Genomic DNA, 21,404 nt, shown 5'->3' on the forward strand with positions numbered 1-21,404 from the left:
GAGACACAAAGGAGGATAAACATTTAAAAGAACATATTATCAGATAAAGCCTGATAAAAGTATGGAATTCTACCAAGGGAATAATAAGCCCAACAATTTCACCTTTAGCTTCTCCTTCAAATGCTTTTCATGTTGGAGACAATCACAGTAAAAGGAAGTTAATTATATATGTGGACATGGTCCACTCATATTCTATGAACTGAAAAAAGCCCCAGCAAGAATTACTTAGTAAAGGATGGAATATGCCATGGTTGTTGTATTTACAAATAGCCAGAAGGATAAGATCAGATCTTAAGGAGAAAGGAGGGACTTTAAGAAAAAAACAAAACAAAAACAAAATTTGAAATGCTAATACAAAATCAACATCACTTATTATATACAAACTTTTACTTAGACATGACACAGAGACAGAACAATCAAGAAACTGCATGATAGAATGGATGCAAAATTTCAAAGAAACAGTTACTATACAAGAATGGGAAGAATTATGGACTAAATCACACCAAGTTATAACCTAAAGGAAAATTGGTATAAAAGTTTTATAGATGGTATACTACTCTATGAGTAATAACTAAGATAGATAAATCATGCAGCAAATAGATGTTGGAAATGCCAGGAAACAGAAAGAACATTTTATCACATGTGGTGGACATGTAAAGAAAACAAAATACTGGAAAGACATAATAGTACAATGCAAAAAAAAATTGGAATTTAAATTTGAAATGACATCACAACTTTTTATTAGGAATATTCTCAGAAAAATCAACAAGAAACATCATAATTTAATGAGATATATGCTTACAGCAGTGAGAATAAATTTTGCTCAACATTGGAAGAAAAATACAATTCCCACTATACCTGATTGGGAACTCAAATTTGCAGAATATGCAGCAATGGCAAAACTAACAATATATATGTGCAACAGAAGTTCAGCAAGAATGGTTCCGATATATACAATAATCACCTACAGATTGGTTTTTAAGAGGGCCTAAACGCTTATAAATATTGCAAATTAGTAGATGTATAAAAGGGGGGAAGTCAGAAACTCAACAGCTTCTTTTTTTCCTGCTTTTTTCTTGTTTTTTCTCTTTTTTGCCATTTTTTAATTTTACTTTTTAGTATTTCAAAATTGTTAAATTTCTTTTCTTCATTTATTTTTCTTCTATTAACAGGTACAATATATATATATTGTTCATATATATATATATATATTTATATACACACACACACACACACACATACACATACATATGCGCACACACACAGACACACAAATACTCATATACACTATGCAACAATATGATAGAGATTTTAATAACAAGTAATTTAGCTTAAGACTGAAATTTTATTGTAAAATAAATACCTTGATGTATACTCTTCCTTCATTTATATTTCATTATAAATTCATTATATTTAATTTTGAAGAAAAGTCAAATAATTATAATGCCTGTAACATTAATATCCAAAACTGTACTTAATATTGATAGAATATCCACTTTTTTCTCCTCCTCTCTTATCTACATGTAGTACTCTAAGCCACCTAAATAATAGAATATTAAGAATCTAAATATATTATATAAATATCATTGTATTGAAATAACATATTGTACCAAAACTGAGAAGATGGAGCAAGAGATGGTCTATATGGCTAGATTTAATAATATGTTAAAGGATTGAGCTAGTACTATATTAACATTTTATGGATATATTTTTCATTTCTACAAATGTTACTCAGTTATTCATTATTCTACATATTCTTTTCTGATTTTATTAGCACTGTTATATTTCTGGTTGTATTTTATATCTTCTGGTTGTTATATTTACCAATAAAATATATATATTAAAAAAATCATGCCTGTGTTTAAGAGGCACCATACAATATATTTTTGGTATCTCATGTTGGAAAAATGATTGACGGTGGCTATAGATATCAGACAAAACATTGCAGAATAGCTATAATTTTATATAATTCCAGGTTAGATATATCCGAAATGTCCCTGAGTTTAATACCGAAGAATTCTTTGACAGATGTGCACAGTACCTGCATCAAAATTACATTTGTGAGAATTTTGGTGAGTTTTTCAGGTATAATTGAGATTTAGAGTGACTTCTCAGCTCATGTATTACTATTATCCCATTGCATTTGGCCTTCTAACTGAAATACCATCTTATTCTTCAGTAATCATAATGATGCAGGAAAATTTCACTCTAAAATTCATCAAAGATTTTAGATTACCTTGCCCATAAATAAAGTATAACAGCATTTTTTTTTATGCTTTATGCTCAAGAAAAATTCTATATAACTAACTATATGAGAGTTGTATTTGACAGTGGAATGCTGCTCCCATTTCCCAACCGCAACTATCCAATTATAAAAATAACCAGGAACTTCTTTTACTTGTTTTTGGAATACATGGAAGGGGGAGCGGAAAGAGGACCATGCCAGCTATCCACACTTTGGAATTGTTCTGGTTACTACCGCAAGGTCCACATATTCAACTGAAAGCGTGAGAGGATTCACAACTCCTTTCGGACCAGAAATAGACAGTCAGCAAATGGTGGCACTGCTGCCACTTACACGCACCCCCCGCCCCCCCATCTCAGAGTCGCTTCCCTACTCCTCTTTGTGCATTAGCAGAACAGGATAGAACATGCACAAATTCCACAGATAGGATGATAAATGCACCAATACTGTGTGTCATCCAAGCAGACTTCACTCATTGTCTCATTTTTTCTCACCTTTCCTTGCCAGAGATTTTGAGAACAGCCTCTGTGTTGCCTCCAAATGAAGAAATTGAAAAACGCTTGCGAAAATACGTGATGAGGAATGTCCTGAGGAAGGTACTTCAGCAAATATGCAGTTACCAGCAGTTTCATATGAGTGTAATTAATGCAACACTTTTCACAGAGGAAATGCTTCTGTAGGAATGCTATTATCATTCTGCATGATTTTTGAAAAATATAAATTTAATGTTTCCTCATTATGAGCAGTTGACCATTTTCACCAGATATTCTGAAAAAGAAAATGGAGAAGGGAGATAAGGATTTACAGTTTACATGCTTAACAATTTCCTTGCAAACTTTCTTCAATATTCCTGGAAGTGTTGAAGCTGGGCCTATATCCCAGTCAATATTCTTTTTCTTTCTTTTTTTTTTTCAGAATGCCCAAAGAGGCTTTTGCTACAATAGAATCTGGTTCTATCTGGAAGTAGAAGACTTCTAGGTTAAGTCTCATGGAATTCATATACTCACTGGATGGCCTTAGAAATATTACCCTCTGCTTATGTTAGATACAATAATCCTTCTCCACCCAATTGTTTCATAGTGCAGAAGAATTAGAGGAGGGATCACCTGGAGTCCTACTTTCCCCCTCTGGTCTACTACCACTATGTACATAAAAGGGTTAAAGCTGGAATAATGAAAGGCCACTCCTTTGGGACTATACATGCTAATTACCCACAGTGCTTCCAATGGCTCCGAAAGTTGTGTGATAGATACTGGTAGCTCCTCTGCTTTTTTATCGCTTGTCTGTTGTATTTTGCCAGTTAACTATTTTTGATATTGCTGAAGTTTAATAAATAAGCATTAAGCTATATTTTTACTGGCTGAACTGAGTGGCGTGTGTGCTTGCTCTTATCTGGATATAAGGATTACAGTAGCTGGGAGTGTTCTAAGTGCAAACTGAAGTGGAAATTGCCCAGTTATTTTTCCAACATGTTAAAGGTAACTCTTTTCTGTGCTAGCATGGCTGGCTGCCAGGAAGCTATAAATCTGCCACCACTCAGAGATAAGCAAGTTCAGTCTCCATTGTAGCTATCTGGAATAAAGCAGCCTTTGAAAAATTCCTTTTCCTTCTGTCCTTTGAGGATACAGTAGATTGTACTTCCCAAACAGGCAAGCAGGGATTGAGAGCTGTAAATTATCAGGTGATGAATCGAAAGGAGAAACAAAATACATAGTCAGAAGAAATCCAAGGTCCAAGACACAGCAATGCAGGACATTGCCTTCAAGAGCTGAGGTTTGGAGAAGTTGGTCTCAGCACCATCTAAAGGAAGTGAGTGCAATAAATAAGCCACGGTGAGCCTCCACCCATTGCACAACTGAGATTCATTAACAGTAGCTGCAGCATCTGTTAGCATTTTCATGCCTTTGGGCTAGCCTTGTGGATCTCCCAGGTTCAACTCTCTGGTCCTGGATCTTCATAAGCACCTCTGCCTAGGACTAAGTGGCTGAACTTCTCAGTCTGAGTTAGTGTCCATCGATGTGGGTGAAGGGTCCAGGGAACTCGCTGGGCCTGTCAAAATAAGAATGGGGTCACTGGGTCCAGCAGTGCTAGAATCTCCAGCTACAGGACTGCTCTTGCTCGGCGTGTTTGGCTCCACTTCCTCCCCATCCTCTCTAGCAGGATCATAACAAGCTCCCCATTTCTATCTTGGAGATAAGGATGCTGCTTCTTTCCCAGGGCTATTACAGGAACTTTAGAAGAGAGGACATGTAAAATGCCTCGAGCATTTTAATCAAATTGAAGATAAATATAACCTACGGTATTATATCTGGTTTGAAAAATCAGGACAAGCACAAGCTGGCAGCCAAGAGATTCAAAAACTTTTTTGCTGTGTCTAATGGCCATTCATATATTTGTAGCCAGACACGGTAGCCATATTATGGCCAAGTAATTGAAGGGCCTCAGGAGGCCTGGCAGTGATATAGGACTTTTTTCAGCCTCTGTGTGAGTGTGTGTGCGCGCGCACACACACATACATGTGTACATGTCATGTTTTGTTTTTCCACTTTTAAAAATAAGTGCATTTGGTCTATCAAATATTTATTTCAGTAGTTCCATGTTTGGAAAGTTTGCGGGGAAGGGGGTGGCATTGCCTGGAAGGCCTTGTTAATTCAACCTTATCTATATAATGTGAGATTTAGGATTTTAAAACAATTTTCACTTAATAAAGCACAAAGGTATATGTACTTTTTAAAAACCAAATACCATTCCAGGAATCTAATTCTTCTCAAGACTATTGTACTTTTTGATATACAATATGATTGTTTATATTTGTTGTACGCCACCCAGAGTCAAGTTGGTTGAGTTGGGCAGCCATATAAATGCTTGAAATAAATGAATAAATAGATAAATGCATCTATATGTATATTAGGCCATTGGTCTTTTTGTGGGGCTGGGAATTTTTAATTATTGAAATATTAAAGAATATACCTCTACGTTATATCAGACACACCCTGATATTACTGGGAGGTGGGACTGTAATTTAATCTGCAGGGACCTTTTATGATAAGTGTTGAAGAGAATGGACCATTTCTATATCCACTACTGTACCTCCTTTCCGACTCACAGTGTAACACCATCCACACAGTAGCTAAATTTGTCACTGCAGCAATTAACTTCAGGCTGAGCCTGATAACTCAAAGTCCTTGAACTACTTTATTTTTATTTCCCTTCTCTTTTTCTCTCTCCTCCTCTTATATAACTCTAAATTAGTATCATAATAAACAACTAAATAGGTACTAAGCAAGCATCATCAATTATACTCAAATATTCTAGGTACAGTCGTGTGAAAAAGAAAGTACACCCTCTTTGAGTTCTATGGTTTTACTTATCAGGACATAATAAAAATCATCTGGTCCTTAGCAGTTCTCAAAAGTAGGTAAATACAACCTCAGATGAACAACAACACATGACATATTATACCATGTCGTCATATCTTTTACAAAAAGAAAGCCAACATGGAGAAGCCATGTGTGAAAAACTAAGTACACCTTAGTTATAATGCCCTGATACGTAAAACCATAGGACTCAAAGAGGGTATACTTTCTTTTTCACAAGAATCTAGAATTTTATTATTTTAATGTATTATTTCTACATTTTATCACTTTATTTAACTTAATGTTTTAATAAATTAGTATTTTAATACTTTACTAGACTGTCATTCAGCAATACAGTATTGTACTTAGTTAACAGTTAAGCACTTCTTGCAATTCCCACTGCCTTACATATACTTTAAATAGGGTCTGGTACTCTAGCTCTTACCTGCTTTTCCTCCTCTTTCTCCCTTCTTTTGTGTAAATTGCACAGTTACCTGCATCTCATTCCCCTTTCCTCCCTGTAATATTGTTGCTGAATTGTACCTACATCTGATTGTTGACCATTACTATTACTATTATTATTTAATCCCGCCTGTTATATACATAAATATAAATAAATAACTCAAGAGGGCAAATATACCTAATACTCCTGCCTCCTCTTTTCCCTACAACAACCACCCTGTGAGGTGGGTTGGGCTGAGAGAGAAGGACTGGCCCAAAGTCACCCGGCCAGCTTTAACACCCAAGGGAGGCCTAGAACTCACAGTCTCCTGGTTTTTAGGCCAGCACCTTCACCATTACACCAAACTGGCAAGCAAGCAATAAATAAATAAAATAAAATAAAAAAGTATTTTATTTTGATTTGAGTCTGCTTTTCCCCTTCCCCTTCTCTTTGTATTTTTAAAAAACTAAAATAGGTGCATTAAGCCAATCAGAGACTTAAAACAGCTATCTTAGTGCTTGTTTTAAAAAACAATGGGATATACCAGTCTAATTCAGTGCTAAATGGTTGATGTGATCTTAGGAGGTTATGAGGACATTAAAGAAAAGATTTAAGGCCACATGTAGCTCCTGGGATTAAGGCTGTCTATCCCTAAATTAAACAAATACATAAATTTGCCACATAGGGGAAATTGTCATGTGTCTTACCAATACCAATAGAATATTACCAATAGAAGTGAATATGTGTAGCTCAGGGTTGAACTGTGGAGTCCTTGGGATTCTCTGAGCTTGGTTGTTTTCTTTCATAGCAAAAGAAGTGACAAAAAAGCTTGGACATCTCACAGAGAAGAGTGAATATTCTACCAACTCCTCACTACAGTGCCTCCAGAAAATCAAAGATGTACACATAGATGAAGATGAAGTTATGGTCTCATTTGATGTCACAGCACTCTTTACATCCATAAACCCAGAACTAGCGAAAGAATTCATATTAGCAATACTACACAATACCCCCGACCTAACAAAATACACCCAGATTGAAATACCCAGATTGAAATACCCAGAATCATCAACCTCTGCCTCACTACCTATTTTCAGTTTGATGGACAAATATACTAACATATCAGAGATTGTAATGCAACACCTAGAAACTATAGCACTTCCACACAACCTAAAGTATGGATCCGGTATGTAGATGACACCTTTGTCATAATAAAAAAGGAACAACTAGAGAAGACACATGAAATCATTAACAACATCTTCAAAGGAATAAAATTCACCAGAGAGGAAGAAAACAACACGCTACCCTTCCTGGATATCCTCATCAGCAGAGGAAACAACAGCAAATTAGAAACCGAAGTCTATCGGAAGACAATCCACACTAATCAAGTACTCCATTACCAAAGTAACAACCCTACCTCCCACAAGAGGAGCTGTGTAAGAACATTATTCAAACAAGCACAAACACATTGCAGCAACCCAAAACAGAAAAAGGAAACAGACTACCTGTGCAGCATCTTCCAACAAAATGGATACCCACACAACTTTATCAAAAAGTGCCTGAACACTCAACCTACTACAACACAACCAACACAAGCTATGAAAAGGATAACACTGCCATACATCAGAAGTGTCTCAGCAACTACCAACAAGACTATTACAACCACCTGGCATCTCCGTAGCACACAAACCAACTAAAGCCCTCCAAAACTTCTTAAGCAAACCAAAAGACCCAGTAGCCCAAGAAGAAAAAACAGGAGTCATCTACAACATACAGTGTAAGGACTGCAACAAACAGTATGTAGGACAGACAGGCAGAAGGCTTGCAGAGCACATCCATGAACACCAACTAGCAGTCAGAAGACATGATGAAAACTCCTTACTCTCACAACATATGGACAGACTTAACCATACTTTCAACTAGGCAAGGGAATTCCTGGAAGCTTGGTATTCAGACAAGGCAGCCATCAACAGGCACATAGAGATAAACAACATCTACACACTATTCAAAAGAGACAATAGAAAGGAAAACAAAAGACCAGAACATCTCACCAGCAATCATCACCCAGATAAGCAGAGATTAACACCAAGATTACCACCAGACATACAAGCAGTAAACAATACCTTAATCAAGGAACTACCAGAGGAAAAAAATACAACAAAACAAAACTCACACCCCCGCCAACACTGGCAGGGCATGCCACAATTTATAAACAGAGAGCAAAACCCCATTCCATTCTAGCACTGAAGATGTTACGTAGCCGGGTAATGAAACGTTTGCAAGAAAATAACCAAGCTCAGAGAACCCCAAGGACTCCACAGTTCGAATATTCCCCTTCACAGTGTAGCTAATTGCCTTATATTTTGTTTTAATTTATGTTTGTGACCTTAATAACTTGTTTGCCTGCAAATTTAATTTAGAACACACATTCTTTAAACTAAGCCAGTCATTATCCAAGCCACCTAGAGCATTAGATGATGATACCCAATTTTCTACATTCAGGTACATTAACATTGTAAAATGCCAATAGAAGAATATTTATCAAATTTAAATTGAGCAGAGATCAATACAAATATTGAGTGCATATATATATATACTTATATTTATGCCACATTTTTACAAACAGAGTACCAAACTGAAGTAGACTCCTGATTGTTGGTTAAATACATAAAAATGTATTCATGGAACAAAATGGCTGCTCTCATTAATCAATGGGATGTTCAATAATAATCTCCAGAGGAATAGCTGTTGCTCCAAAATCACAAGGAGTTTTGGTACAGTTAAAGTTTTTGGTACCGTTAAAGACTAATGGTATCCTAATCTAAAACCTAAAGCAAAGAATCACATGGAAGCAGAGATAAATCAGAAAGTTGTACCTTATAGGATTTCTTTTTTCCACTTTATGATAAGAGTATATCCTTGCTCTATAAAATTAAAACTTTTCTTTATTTTTTTCATTAAGTAGTATAGAAAACAGTTGTAAGAAAAATTATGATAATCTCTGATAAAATGTCCACTTTGAGGAAATCCAATTCTTAAAAGAATTTCTTGATTATGAAAATAACTAATTTTCAGCTCAGGGTAATATGCTTGAATATAGTTTTTTTCTCCTCAAGTTCCTGTGAAAAGTTAATGCTCCTTTCCTATTTTTCAGATTGATGATAACCAGCCACTAGATTATTTGTCAGAGCTACGTCCTGTTACCATTGTTTTTGTGAATATGCAGTTTGAAGAAAATGCCAACACACACCATCTGTGTAAGGCTGTCCAAGATGCCAACAGTATGATCACTGGAACAATATTACCCCTCGGTGGCAAGATTAATAAAGTCTTCATGTTTGACAAAGTGAGTCTCCTGTAGAAGTACCTCACAAAGCACAACAATGAACTTTCAATAAAACTAACCGATAATATTTATTTATTTATATATATATATATATATATATATATATATCAAATTTGGACACCTCCCATCTCATGAGGAAGTGACTCTGGGCGGTTTATAATAAAAACAAGTAAATATTAATTAAAATACAATAAAATAGTATAAAATACAATAAAACCAAATTCATAAATAATAGTATCTTCCAAGGTGCTGGTGATCAAAAAGATATTGATGTACAGGAGCATCTTCAAGGTGCTAAAATAAATAAATAAAATAAATTTAAAAATAAAATATGGAATTAGTATGTGAACATAGTAATGCTCCATTTCATTAGGTGCTTTTCTTGGTTTATATTGTTTCTACTGTTCAGCCTTGTTTCTTTTATTATGCTTTGTAATACATGTGTTTACGGTACTGTATGATAAGTTTACTTAGACTACTTTAGGATACCTTGACCTGAAAAACAGCATGCAACACTAAATAAGTAAATATCTTTTATGAATTGTATTTACCTATTCTTTGAAGCAGTCTTCTCTGATGTTTTATTTTCCCCTTCTCCATAAAGGGCTGTACTTTTCTTTGCATCTTTGGTCTTCCTGGAGATAAACAAGCCGATGAAAGCACGAATGCTCTCGATAGTGCCCATAAAATTCATGCTTTCTGTTCCACAGCACTCATGAAAGTAAAGTAAGTAGGTGAGAGTGGGATGTCATTGACATACATCTGATCACATGTAGTGCTCATGCCCTAACTTGCTATATCGAGGAGTGCCATGTCTGTACCCCAATTCTAGTTCTGTATTCATAGCATCATGAAGAGATGCATCAGCTAAGACTTGGGTTTAAGCTTTAGGGAAAACTATTGGGACAATCAGCAAACTAAAGCCCCTTCTACAGATAAGCATTCTTTCTTTCTAAGATCCGTTCTGTGCCCTACATCCATACAACTGTGGGAGGCCAACATGGGGCTTGGGAAGTTGAGTCAATTAACTACTGGTTTATCTCCTGCTCCAGAGTAGCACTGTGAAGGAAGTTTTGCAGTGTGTTCCCTAGAGGTCCAGGATAGGAAGCTGCCTCATCCTTCCTCTCACCCTGGATAGTTCCTCCCTCCTTCCTGCAACAAAGTGCCATGTTGAAAATGCCATGGAGGAAGAATGCTGGTGGTGAACCAAACAGTTTGAGGGGTAGGGCCAGGGGTTGTGTGAAAATATCCCAAGTGATAGGAGAGATGTTAGAATTGTACTGGTTTATCTTTCAAATAAGGTCAAGTCTAATTTTTTAAAAGCTTTGATATTTTCTTAATAGATACACTACATATTTAGCATTTTAATCCTATCTAGGACTCTTCCTTATGGCTGAGAGAAAGTGCTATCCACCATTCCTTGAGATAACAGCAAATTATATCAACACAGAATTTGCTATTCCCATTGGGAGCCCCTATCCTGCCACAGGCACTCTCTAGGGTTCCTCTTTCTGCAACAGTCAATCAATGGTCAGTGAATTGTGTCAGATTGTACCCATATCCAAATTGCCATGACTTGTTGCTTCTTGAAATGAGTGGAAAACAACTAACACTAGAAGAGTTACTACAATGTTAGAATAGCTAAGGACTACTTAATTAATTGACTGCATCAGGTATGAGTTAAGGATGAAGGCATGGTAGAAAAAGGTTGTTGGGACTTGTTCATACTGTGGTTAGGTTCAAGTAGGGACATGGCCTATATTTACCAAAAACAAAGGCAACCCTTCATTTAAAATTATGTCCCATTTTAGGAAGATAAACAGACAATTTATCTACCTCCAATGTCATATTTTCAGAGAATATGATCCCTTTTCCTGTATTAAAGTTATAATATTTAGGAGAAAGATGGTTTAGTCATTTTTCAGATAAACAGAGTGGCATCTTTCCCATTTGTTTATAAGAAACATCTATTATGTTTTTTGCATGACAAAATAGATGTATCTCTCCTACCTTTTATTCTTCTGTGTCCAGAATGCAGACTATAAGTGGCATTGCTTATATATCTAAAACTGCATCACTGGCACAAAAGGAAGGTGATAGCAATCTTTGCTGAGGCAATCCAAGGTTTGTAAACTACAGAAAATCTTATGAAAAAAAAACATTCAGAGAAAATTGTAAAGCAGCTCAAGAATGGTTGAGCATGCTCAGTGGATGCTGGGTGTATGCATGAGTTTGAAGAATGGAACAAGAAACTGAGGGATAGTAGTGAGGATGGTATAAAATGGAGTGGCTGGGACCTTAAGCAGAATTCTTTGTAGATTCCATGTTGGGTAGATAAGTGCAGGTAAGTAATTGTCCCAGGAAATCTAGTGAAGCTTAGAGGTCCAGTACAGCCTATCATTTTCAAGAGAGATTCTTGCCCCCTCTGTGAATTCAGTTACTTTTTGTTCCTCTTTGTGTTGCAGGATTGTCTCTATTGGGGTCACCGGTGGACCAGTTTTCTGTGGAGTGGTTGGTCATCGTGTGAGGCATGAATATACAGGTGCAGCTGTAATGAATCTCTTTACTCTTCCATGCCCAAGACCAGAAATTTGGTGCAACAGATAAAATATTAGCTCCCACCTCACTCTTAAAGATCGTGACAAACAGTGCTTCCTCATCTATCCCACCAGAGCCTACGTTTCTTAGTGCAACTTCTTTTAGCTATTTATTCATATTTCTGCCTCAGAACCTTTGTCCTGTTTGTCCTAGCTGTACTGCATGGGCCTCATTCTCTAATTTGGGAATGGGTTACTTTTTAGAATAGCATGCCCTTCCTTGGACCCAGATCATTTCTTGACATGAAAGTACTATTCTATACAAAAGTTACTTTAGGCAGTTGTTTTAGGTAGCTCAGTCCTAGACCTCATCTTGTTTGCAATACTGCTGGAGGAGAAATGTACATGCAGTTGAGGACTTCTTTCTGTTTCTTTCCATGTTAGTGATTGGGCGGAAAGTTAACCTTGCTGCACGGTTGATGATGTTTTATCCAGGATTAGTAAGCTGTGATGCACTCACTTATTCCAAATCCAAACTGCCACCCTACTTCTTTGAAGAACTCCCATTTGTTGAGATGAAAGGTGTTGTGAATCCTGGGACAGTCTATCAATTTCTTGGTATTACGGAGAAAACGTAAGTATTGCCTTGTTGATAGCTGGAAAAGAATTTGCTCTGGCTGCCTAAAGTTTTGAATGTAGAATAGACCCAGGAAACTTCCCTTCCAATAGATTCAGCTCTCAGCAAAGCAGGCAAATTGATGTTTGTTTTGCAAAGACCTCTTCTGCTGGACTATGATTTCCTCATATCCTCCTTGTTATCTCTACAGACAGAATCCTTTCTTCTGTCTGTTTCAGCAGTTTTGGTGACTACAAGTTACACCAAATAAATAGTATTTTCACTATTTCTTCTCTCAGGCACAACAAATCTTTGCTCATGTCCAATTGGATATATGTTAAACAAAAGAAATAGTTTAGAATGATATTACACATTATGAAGCAAATAATACATATTTTTTTTCTGTTGCAATGATATAGATCTGTAGAGAGGGGAGGACAATGTAATGGAATGCTTCTTTGAAAGGGGGTACAGTTCATCTTGAAGAAGGTGGTGGTGTGTTCCCTTCTCAAAAAGCCATCACTCAACCTAGCAGTTTTAGATAACTAGTAGTCTGTTTCCAACATTTCCTATTTTGGAGAGGGGAGTATTAAGAGGATAGAGTGGTTGCGCTTGCAGAGAGTTCATGAGGAAATGAATTTTCTGTACTTTTTCAGTCAGAGTTCAGGCCCACGTACAGAACCAAATCCGTATGGATTGCTCCCATGGCAGGAATGGAATAGGAGAAGTGCAATCCTCATGTTGTGATTCATTGCTCAGTGGCTTTAGGTATTCATCATTGTACCCTTCTGGACCATCTGCGAGGACTGGGAGTGGAGGGCAGAATTCTGTAGGGGTTTTCCTTCCTAAGTAGGCAGTTCTAGTTGATGGTAGTAGGTGATGAGAGATCAAGACCCAGGAATCTCCATTGTGGGCACCACAAGGATTAACAGTTCTCCACTCCTCATTTAACATCTACATGAAACTGGGGGAAGTCAACCATTGGCATAGAATCAGGTATCATCAGTGTGAAGATGATACTCAACTATGTATCTTAAATCTCGGCTGAACAGGAGGTGTGGCTGAGTTTCTTTCTCAGTGACTGGAGGCTGTGACAGTCTGGATGGGGAAGAATAGTCTTAAATTTAATCCCAGGAAGATGAAATGGCTTTGGGTGTGGGAGCCCTCTGATTTCAGAGATATTCCATCTTTGGTTCTGAAGGGTTGCATTTCCCTGTTCAGGGCTGATTGATAATTTGGGCTCCTCTTAGACTCACAGCTCCTGCTTGAAGAGCAAGTGTGGCTGTAATTAAGAGGGCTTTTGAACAGATCCATCTTGTGCCCCAATTATAGTCTTTCTTGGATTGGGAATCTTTGCTCACAGTCACCTCTATGTTGGTCATCCTTTGTTGGGGCTGCCCTTGAAGACCATCTGGAAGCTGCAACTGGTCTAGAATCGATGTTACTATTAGTTCTTCATCCAAGGCAATTTGAAAAATGTTAGCACAGATTTCATTTTCTTGTCTCTCCCCCACCCCCCACCCCCATTTTTTTAATAGAATGATTTACAAAGCATATTTAACCAAGGAAAGATCTGAACATTACCCTTTACTAGGTATGTGAACTGATCTACCATAACAATCAGTTACTGGGATATTAGAGCAAGCTTGCTATGGGTTTATGAGACATCTGTTTGTTTATCCTGTGTATCACATTTAATCTGCATAGCCTTGCATAGCCCTGAGCTTTTGTGCCAGAATTCCAATGTTCCATCTATGCATATCTTCAGATATTCATTACTGAACAATTCTATAGATGTCTACTCAGAAATCAGAGCTGTTACATTCAGTGATAGTGGGTATAACTATGTGGCAGTTTAAGAAGTATTGCCAGTAAATGCACAGTTGCATGTATTTGTTTATTTGATTTCATACGCATTTATTTATTTAACAAATTTATATAGCCGCCCATCTCACAAAGCTTGACTCTGGGTGACATACAATACATAAAAACAATAAACATCATAAAACACTAAGTAAAAACAGAAAAACAAAAAAAGGATAAAAACTCAAGATTTTTTAACATTGCACGTGGACTCATGGTGGTGCACTGTAACAACAACAACAACAACACAAAACCCCTTTCTTATCAACAAATTGTTGTTTCTTATCAACAATTGTTGATAAGAAAGACAGAAAAGTCTGGATAGTGGACATTGCAATACCTGGAGACAGCAGAATAGAAGAGAAAGAACTGGAGAAAATCACACAATATAAAGACCTGCAAATAGAAGTAGAACAACTATGGCAAAAGAAAGCAGAGGTAGTACCAACAGTTATAGGTGCCTTAGGTGCAATCCCAAAACATCTGGAGCACCACCTGAAGACCATCGGCATTGACAAAATCATCATCAGTCAATTGCAAAAAGCAGCTTTACTTGGAACAGCTCACATCCTGCAACTATACCTTTAACACCATCAAACCAGCAAACAACAACTTTTGCCTATCCTAGGTCCTTGGGAAGAAGGACTTGGTAGGTGGATAAAAATGCCAAATCCAGTCTAAACATCTGGCTGTGTGACCAACCATAATAATAATAATTATTATAATATAGTATAATAATATATTAAAACCAACAGACCATATAATAATTTACTGTCGCAAAACAAAAAATAACAGGCATGCCAATTACAGATTTTAACCAAAGTTCCTTCTGAACAGCTCTTGTTTGAACAGCTTTTCTAAAGATGGGGAGTGATGGTACCATCCAGATTTCCAGTAGGAAGCTGTTTCACAGGGCACGTGCCACCCCAAGACAACATAGGCTTCTGCTCTTCCCCAAATCTCATGTGCAGGAAGAACTCTGGAATGTGTGCACTAGAAGAGTAGAATCCAAGTGAAGTAGATTACAGCAATTACAGTTTCTGCATAGTTTTTAAAGTAGTCTTCAAAGGCAGCACATGTAGAGTACATTGCAATAATCTTAACACCATAATTATCTAGACAGACTGCATCTCTGGCTCCTGGCCACTCAAATCTACCCATCTGACATTTAATCTACACTCTCACTTCAGAGGGACCCATTTTCTTACCTGCCCCTTCTCAATCCCTATCCTAAAAAACTTCTTATTGGTCCCACTCCAACCCAGCCCTCTCTCACTTAGGCTGACAAAGGCAGGAACCCTCACCCCTCTGTTTTCTCATTCTAGAGGGACCTCCTTCTCCAGTCTTTCTTTCATTTAGAACTGCCTGACCTTGGATGGTGATTCTTCTGTGATGGTACTCCCAATTATAATTTGGTCAGTGTCCTAGCCTCTGAAGCCACCCAAGTTTGCTGGCAGGACTTGTGGCCTCCTGGTCCAGCTAGCTGTTCTCAGTTACAAGCTCCCAGGTCCAGCAGCTCAGCCTTCCTCACTATCTGATACTTGCTCTTTCTGTGGGCCTCATGTTTGCACAAGCTTGATGCTGCTAAAGTGGAGGAGAACCTGAATTTAGGAGGAGAATCTAATCTTCCTGTACCAGCCACTTTTCTACCTGGCCCTTTAGCTGCAATTCTTTCTAGCTCTCAGTCACATTATTTTCACCCCTCATGAATTCAGAAGTTTATAAGTGCCATTCCTCTTGTCTTTGCTATTCTGATCCTGTTCTCACTTTCTGTCATTTTTCCCATGCTGTCAACTTATCACAAGTTTCCTTCTTTCCACTTCTCAGTCCATCCCAGTTAAAGTCTGTTTAATCCAACTCTGCCAAGTCTCCTCATCTCAAAAATCTTCCCATATCACCAACTCTACCAGCTTCTCCAACAGTTTCCCATATTTCTTCAATATTACCACTCTCTCCACTTTCAGTAGCACTTTCTCCTTTGTCTATCTGCCATTACATCCCCATGCTTTTCTTTTGTCAAAGGGATGTCAACTTCTAGCCCCACATTTCTTCTCTAAGCCTTTCAAACCTGCTATATGACCCACATGATATAGACAGGAGACCGCCTTTTCTTTGCTGCCTAGCCTTCAACCATTGCTGATTTTGGATTTTACATTTTTTGTATTAATCAAAGAAACTGTGTAGGCAGAGTTTATTGTGCAAAACCTATAGAAGAAGGAAATTTCTGGAAGGAAGTTGCTGAAAAGTTTCTTTAAAGACCCTCAGAAGAGGTTAGAGTATTCTCTAAATGTGGATTTGTGGTTCTTCTGCATGCATACACACACAGAGAGATACATACAGAGACATACACATATCTCTTGTGTTTAGTAACCACGGTGAATACTCCAGTATGCCACCAACTATGCAATAGTAATTATTTGATATAATTTCTCATTCAAAAGCTAACTCATTTTGTGAATATCTGTTTTAGTGTACAAAACTATTATTTTGTTCTTTGTTCTCCTTTATTGTTTTCTTCCAGGTCGCAAGAAAGAGACTGACATCTTTGAAAGCTTACTGGACAAATTTAAAGAATCTAAATTAAGCCATGTTATAATATATGAAGGTCTCATGGGATATGGAAAAAGTCAACTAATAGTTGAAATTGCCTTTTTAGGACAGGCTCCTGGCCAAAAGTTAGTGCTTTTTACCTCTGCTGATTACATATTTTTAGCAATTCACCCTCTTCTCTCCAATCTTTTCATTTTTCCGTGGTGCTGGCTCAGGTCTGAGCACTGCAAGTATATTGTTATGTGTGTGCACTCCTGAGCAAAGAGAAGTGTCAGTGGTACTAAGACTCCATGGGTCTGAAAAGAAATCACTAGAGGTTGATGGCATTTCTGTGATAAATAGTTTATTCATGGGTCTATTCCTCACAGCAGTGGTGATCTGCTTTTCCTCCCATCTTGGCATCAGGAGGAAAGTATGTTGATTTAAAAAGTGCCGCCTCTCTTCCCATAGCTTGCCTTTACTGCATCGCAACAAGGAAGCCAGTCAGTGTTGGTGTCCTCTGCCTGCCCCCTCCCCCTTTAATGCAGAGTAATTTCAGGGTAGTAAGTGATAGACTCTTGACTGTCCTTTGTCATCTTACCCAGTGTCACCAGCAATGGGAAAACCAATAATTAGCTGGAGGTCGTTGTTCGAGTTGTCATTTTTATTATATAGGTATTTTGCCTTATGTTCCCTGTGTGCTTATCAGATGGAAAAGCATAAATACTTTTTTTATCCTGCTTCTTCAAGTCCAACTTTTGCTTCCATAGGGTGTAACAGGAAAAACCTGTTTACCTGCAGAATTCCAATCTTTGTAGATATAGATACATCATGGCATCTGAATATCTCTTTTATTCTGTGTGTGTGTGTCTGTGTGTGTGTGTGTGTGTGTATGTAAAAGTTTTTATTAACACTTTTTTAAAAAAATAAAAACTAATACAAACTAATATAGAGAAGAAAAGAGACAAAGAAATCAAAAAGAAAACAAAAAGTGCAAGAAAAGAAAAAAAGTTAAAAATAGAAAGGAAAGAAAAAAGATACAAAGTAGTGGCTTCCAATATTTTTCACAGCAGTTATAAGTACAATTATATTTTAACCTCTCTCTCTAAAGTTACATCATAATACTCTTCTTTCTATAGTCTATCTTGTCTAATTATCAGAACCATAAATCACAGGCTCATTTTTTTCATTTTTACCTAAAAAGTCCACAAGAGGTTTCCAGTCACCAAAAGATAGTGTCTTTTCTCTAATCAAATAAGTTAATTTATCCATCTCAGCAAGACCTGTCAGTTTCACTAACCATTCCTCCATAGTGGGTAGTGTTGAATCTTTCCATTTGTGTGCATATAATAATCTTGCTGTAGTAATCATATAGTGAAATAATATTCCATGGTTTTTTTTCTGTTTATCCATTTGTCCTAAAAGGAAAAGTTTTGGCTTCAATTGAATATTAATCTTTAAAATCCTCTGTATCAAAGTATGTATTTGAATCCATGTTTTTAGCTTTTTTACATATCCACTAAGCAGGATAAAATGTCCCTGCTGTTCACATTTCCAACATATGTTTGAAGTGCCTTTATACATTCGAAATAATTTCTCTAGCATCACATACTAATGATACATCACTTTATAAAAGTTCTCTTTGAGATCATAACACAATATAAATTTCAACCCTTTTAACCACATATTTCCCATTGATCCATCTGTATATTATAAGCAAAATTCTTAGCTTGCTTTATCATACATTCTTTAACCTGTTTTTCCTCTGTTTTGTACTTCAAATTCTGTCTTACTTTACTCCATATTCTAAGTCTTTTTGTCCATTTTGAATCTTTCTGATAACTTTAAATGGGAAAACCATTGACAATTATATTCTTCTGCTATTAATTGCTCTCTTGATTTAATCTTAAATTCCATTTGATGGTTTTCCAATAGTTCCTGGTAGATCAACCGTTTGTCTTTGTCTGCTGTTTCTCTTCTTTGATATTCTTCTTGAGCTGAGTTCCATAAACGTGTCAATATGGCATGTCTAATAAAATGATTTTTGAAATCCACATTAATTTTAACTTTATCGTACCATAAATATCCATGCCATCCAAACCTCACGTTGTGACTTTCTAGCTCTAAAAGGCTCTTGTTTCTCAGCAACACCCACTCTTTCATCCAGACCAAACAACAAGCAGCAAAATACAATTTGAAATCCAGTAAACCTAGTCTTCCTTTTTCCTTTGTAACTTGTAACACTTTATATTTAACTTGTGGTTTTTTCCTTTGCCATATAAATTTAGATATATCTTTCTGCCATTGTTTAAATGGTACAGCAGTTGTCAAAACAGGTACTGTGTGAAACAAAAACATCATTCTTGGCAAAGCATTCATTTTTATCACAGAGATTTTCTCTAACAGTGGCAGTTTTAATTTTTCCCATCTTAACATGTCCTTCTTAATTTCATTCTACGTCTTAACATAATTATTTTGAAATAGCATACAATTCATATTTGTCATAGTAATACCCAGGTATTTTACTTTTTTCTCAGTCTTAAAACCAGTTTTCTCCATCAGTTCTATGTAATCTTCCAATTTCATTATTTTTTGTTAACATCTTTGTCTTCCAGTTATTAATCTTAAAACCTGCTAACATATCAAATTCCTTTAATTTTCCCATTAATGTGTCTACTCCCTCTAGTGGATCTTCCAAAACTAATCCCAAATCATCCACAAATGCTCTTAACTTATAAGTTAGTTTTTTAATATTAACTCCCCTAATTCTATCATCTTGTCTTATGTCTCAATTCAGTACCTCAACAACTAAAATGAACAAAAGTGGAGACAGAGGACATCCTTGTCTTGTCCCTTTTTGAATCTCACAAGGTTTTGTTAGTTCTCCATGAACAATTATTTGTGCTTTCTGAGAAGTGTAAATCGATCTTAGCCGTCTAATAAAATTATCTCTAAGGTTCATATGTCCCAGAACTCTAAACAAAAAAGTCCACTTCATATTGTCAAAGGCCTTCTCTGCATCTTATACCTCTAGAAATATCTTGTATAAATCATATGTATTGCTGAAATAGATTGAGTCTATGATTTTTTTTGAATTCTAGACTAAAAATTATTTTCTACTATGCAAATTTTTAGATACTAGAGTAAGAGGTGAATATATCTTACATTTATACCTGTACCAAAGAAAGTTGGAAACTACCTTTCTATTTCTTTTTCTATGCCTTTTCTTTATTGATTTTCCTTTCCTTTCCTTTCCTTTCCTTTCCTTTCCTTTCCTTTCCTTTCCTTGCCTTGCCTTGCCTTGCCTTTCCTTGCCTTGCCTTGCCTTGCCTTGCCTTGCCTCGCCTCGCCTCGCCTCGCCTCGCCTCCCCTCCCCTCCCCTCCCCTCCCCTCCCCTCCCCTCCCCTCCCCTCCCCTCCTGCCTGCCCACCCACCCGCCTGACTGCCTTCTTGTATTTTAACCTTTTGGAAATTTAATAAAATTTATTTTAAAAAGGCCTCTGCATCTAAGAATATCAATGCGCTTGTTTTTCATTATGTTGCTCTAAATATTCCAAAATATCCAAAAACATGTCTAATATTATCTTGTAATTGTCTTTTAGGTAAAAATCTGCATTGATCTTCATGAATAAAGTCCTGTAAAATTATCTTCAACCTTTCAGCCAAAATCGTGGTAAACAGCTTATAGTCATTATTCAATAGCAATATTGGTCAATAGCTTCTTGTTAAAGTCAAATCTTGTGCCTCTTTAGGTCTTAATGCTATATTAGCCTCTTTCTAGCTATCAGAAATCTTTCCATTCTGTAGAATAAAATTCATCGTTTGTTGTAAAGGTTGTAAAACCTCATCCTCAAAACATTAATAGTAAGAAGCCAGCAACACATCTGGATCAGGTGCCTTTTCTGTTTTAGTCTTTTTGATAGCTTCACATAGTTCCCTTATTGTTTTAGGACCATTCAAAATTTGTCTCTGATTCTCTGTAATCTTCAGTAAATTCTGTTTATTTTAATATTCATCCACTTTTTCTGAGGAAATTTCTTGTCCTTTGTATAAAGTAGTATAATACTGATGAAACACATTTCCCATATTTGCGTTATCTGTTATTACAGTATTACTTTATTGTAACTTTAATATCACTTCCTTTTCTTTTTCTTTTTGCAGCTTCTATGCCAACCATTTCCCTGGTTTATTTGCAAATTCAAAATTTCTTCGTTTTGCATAGTTCATCTTTATTTCCATCTCTCTCACTATTAACAGTTGCCTCTGTAAAAGCTTAATTTGGTGAGTGATAGTTGTCCTCCCTGGGGAATTTTAAACTCTTCTTCCTTTTTTTAATCTCATCCCAATTCATTTGTATTTTCTCTTGCCTTTTCTTTTTAAATTCACTATGATGTTGTATACAATATCCTCTTGCAAAAGCTTTACTTGCATCCCAAACCATCCTTACTTCTGTGCTTTTATTAAGATTAT

The 21,404-nt window shown here is 36.5% G+C and overlaps 1 protein-coding gene across 1 annotated transcript in view; it reads left to right on the plus strand.

Moving 5' to 3' along the window:
- The window catches only part of ADCY10 (adenylate cyclase 10), a 94,793-nt gene that overhangs the window by 13,738 nt on the left and 59,651 nt on the right, over positions 1-21,404 (plus strand). Inside the window, exons 6-13 of the mRNA XM_088153430.1 lie at positions 1,976-2,072; positions 2,753-2,841; positions 9,198-9,389; positions 9,994-10,115; positions 11,855-11,931; positions 12,371-12,560; positions 14,081-14,136; positions 16,927-17,080. Coding sequence (XP_088009556.1) covers positions 1,976-2,072; positions 2,753-2,841; positions 9,198-9,389; positions 9,994-10,115; positions 11,855-11,931; positions 12,371-12,560; positions 14,081-14,136; positions 16,927-17,080 — 977 coding nt within the window. The remainder of the gene's footprint in view (positions 1-1,975; positions 2,073-2,752; positions 2,842-9,197; positions 9,390-9,993; positions 10,116-11,854; positions 11,932-12,370; positions 12,561-14,080; positions 14,137-16,926; positions 17,081-21,404) is intronic.

This window comes from Python bivittatus, unplaced genomic scaffold (assembly GCF_059951505.1).
Source record: "Python bivittatus isolate LINGU-HERP-01145 unplaced genomic scaffold, Pbiv_v1 ctg000700_np1212, whole genome shotgun sequence".
NCBI classification, from domain to species: Eukaryota; Metazoa; Chordata; class Lepidosauria; order Squamata; family Pythonidae; genus Python; species Python bivittatus.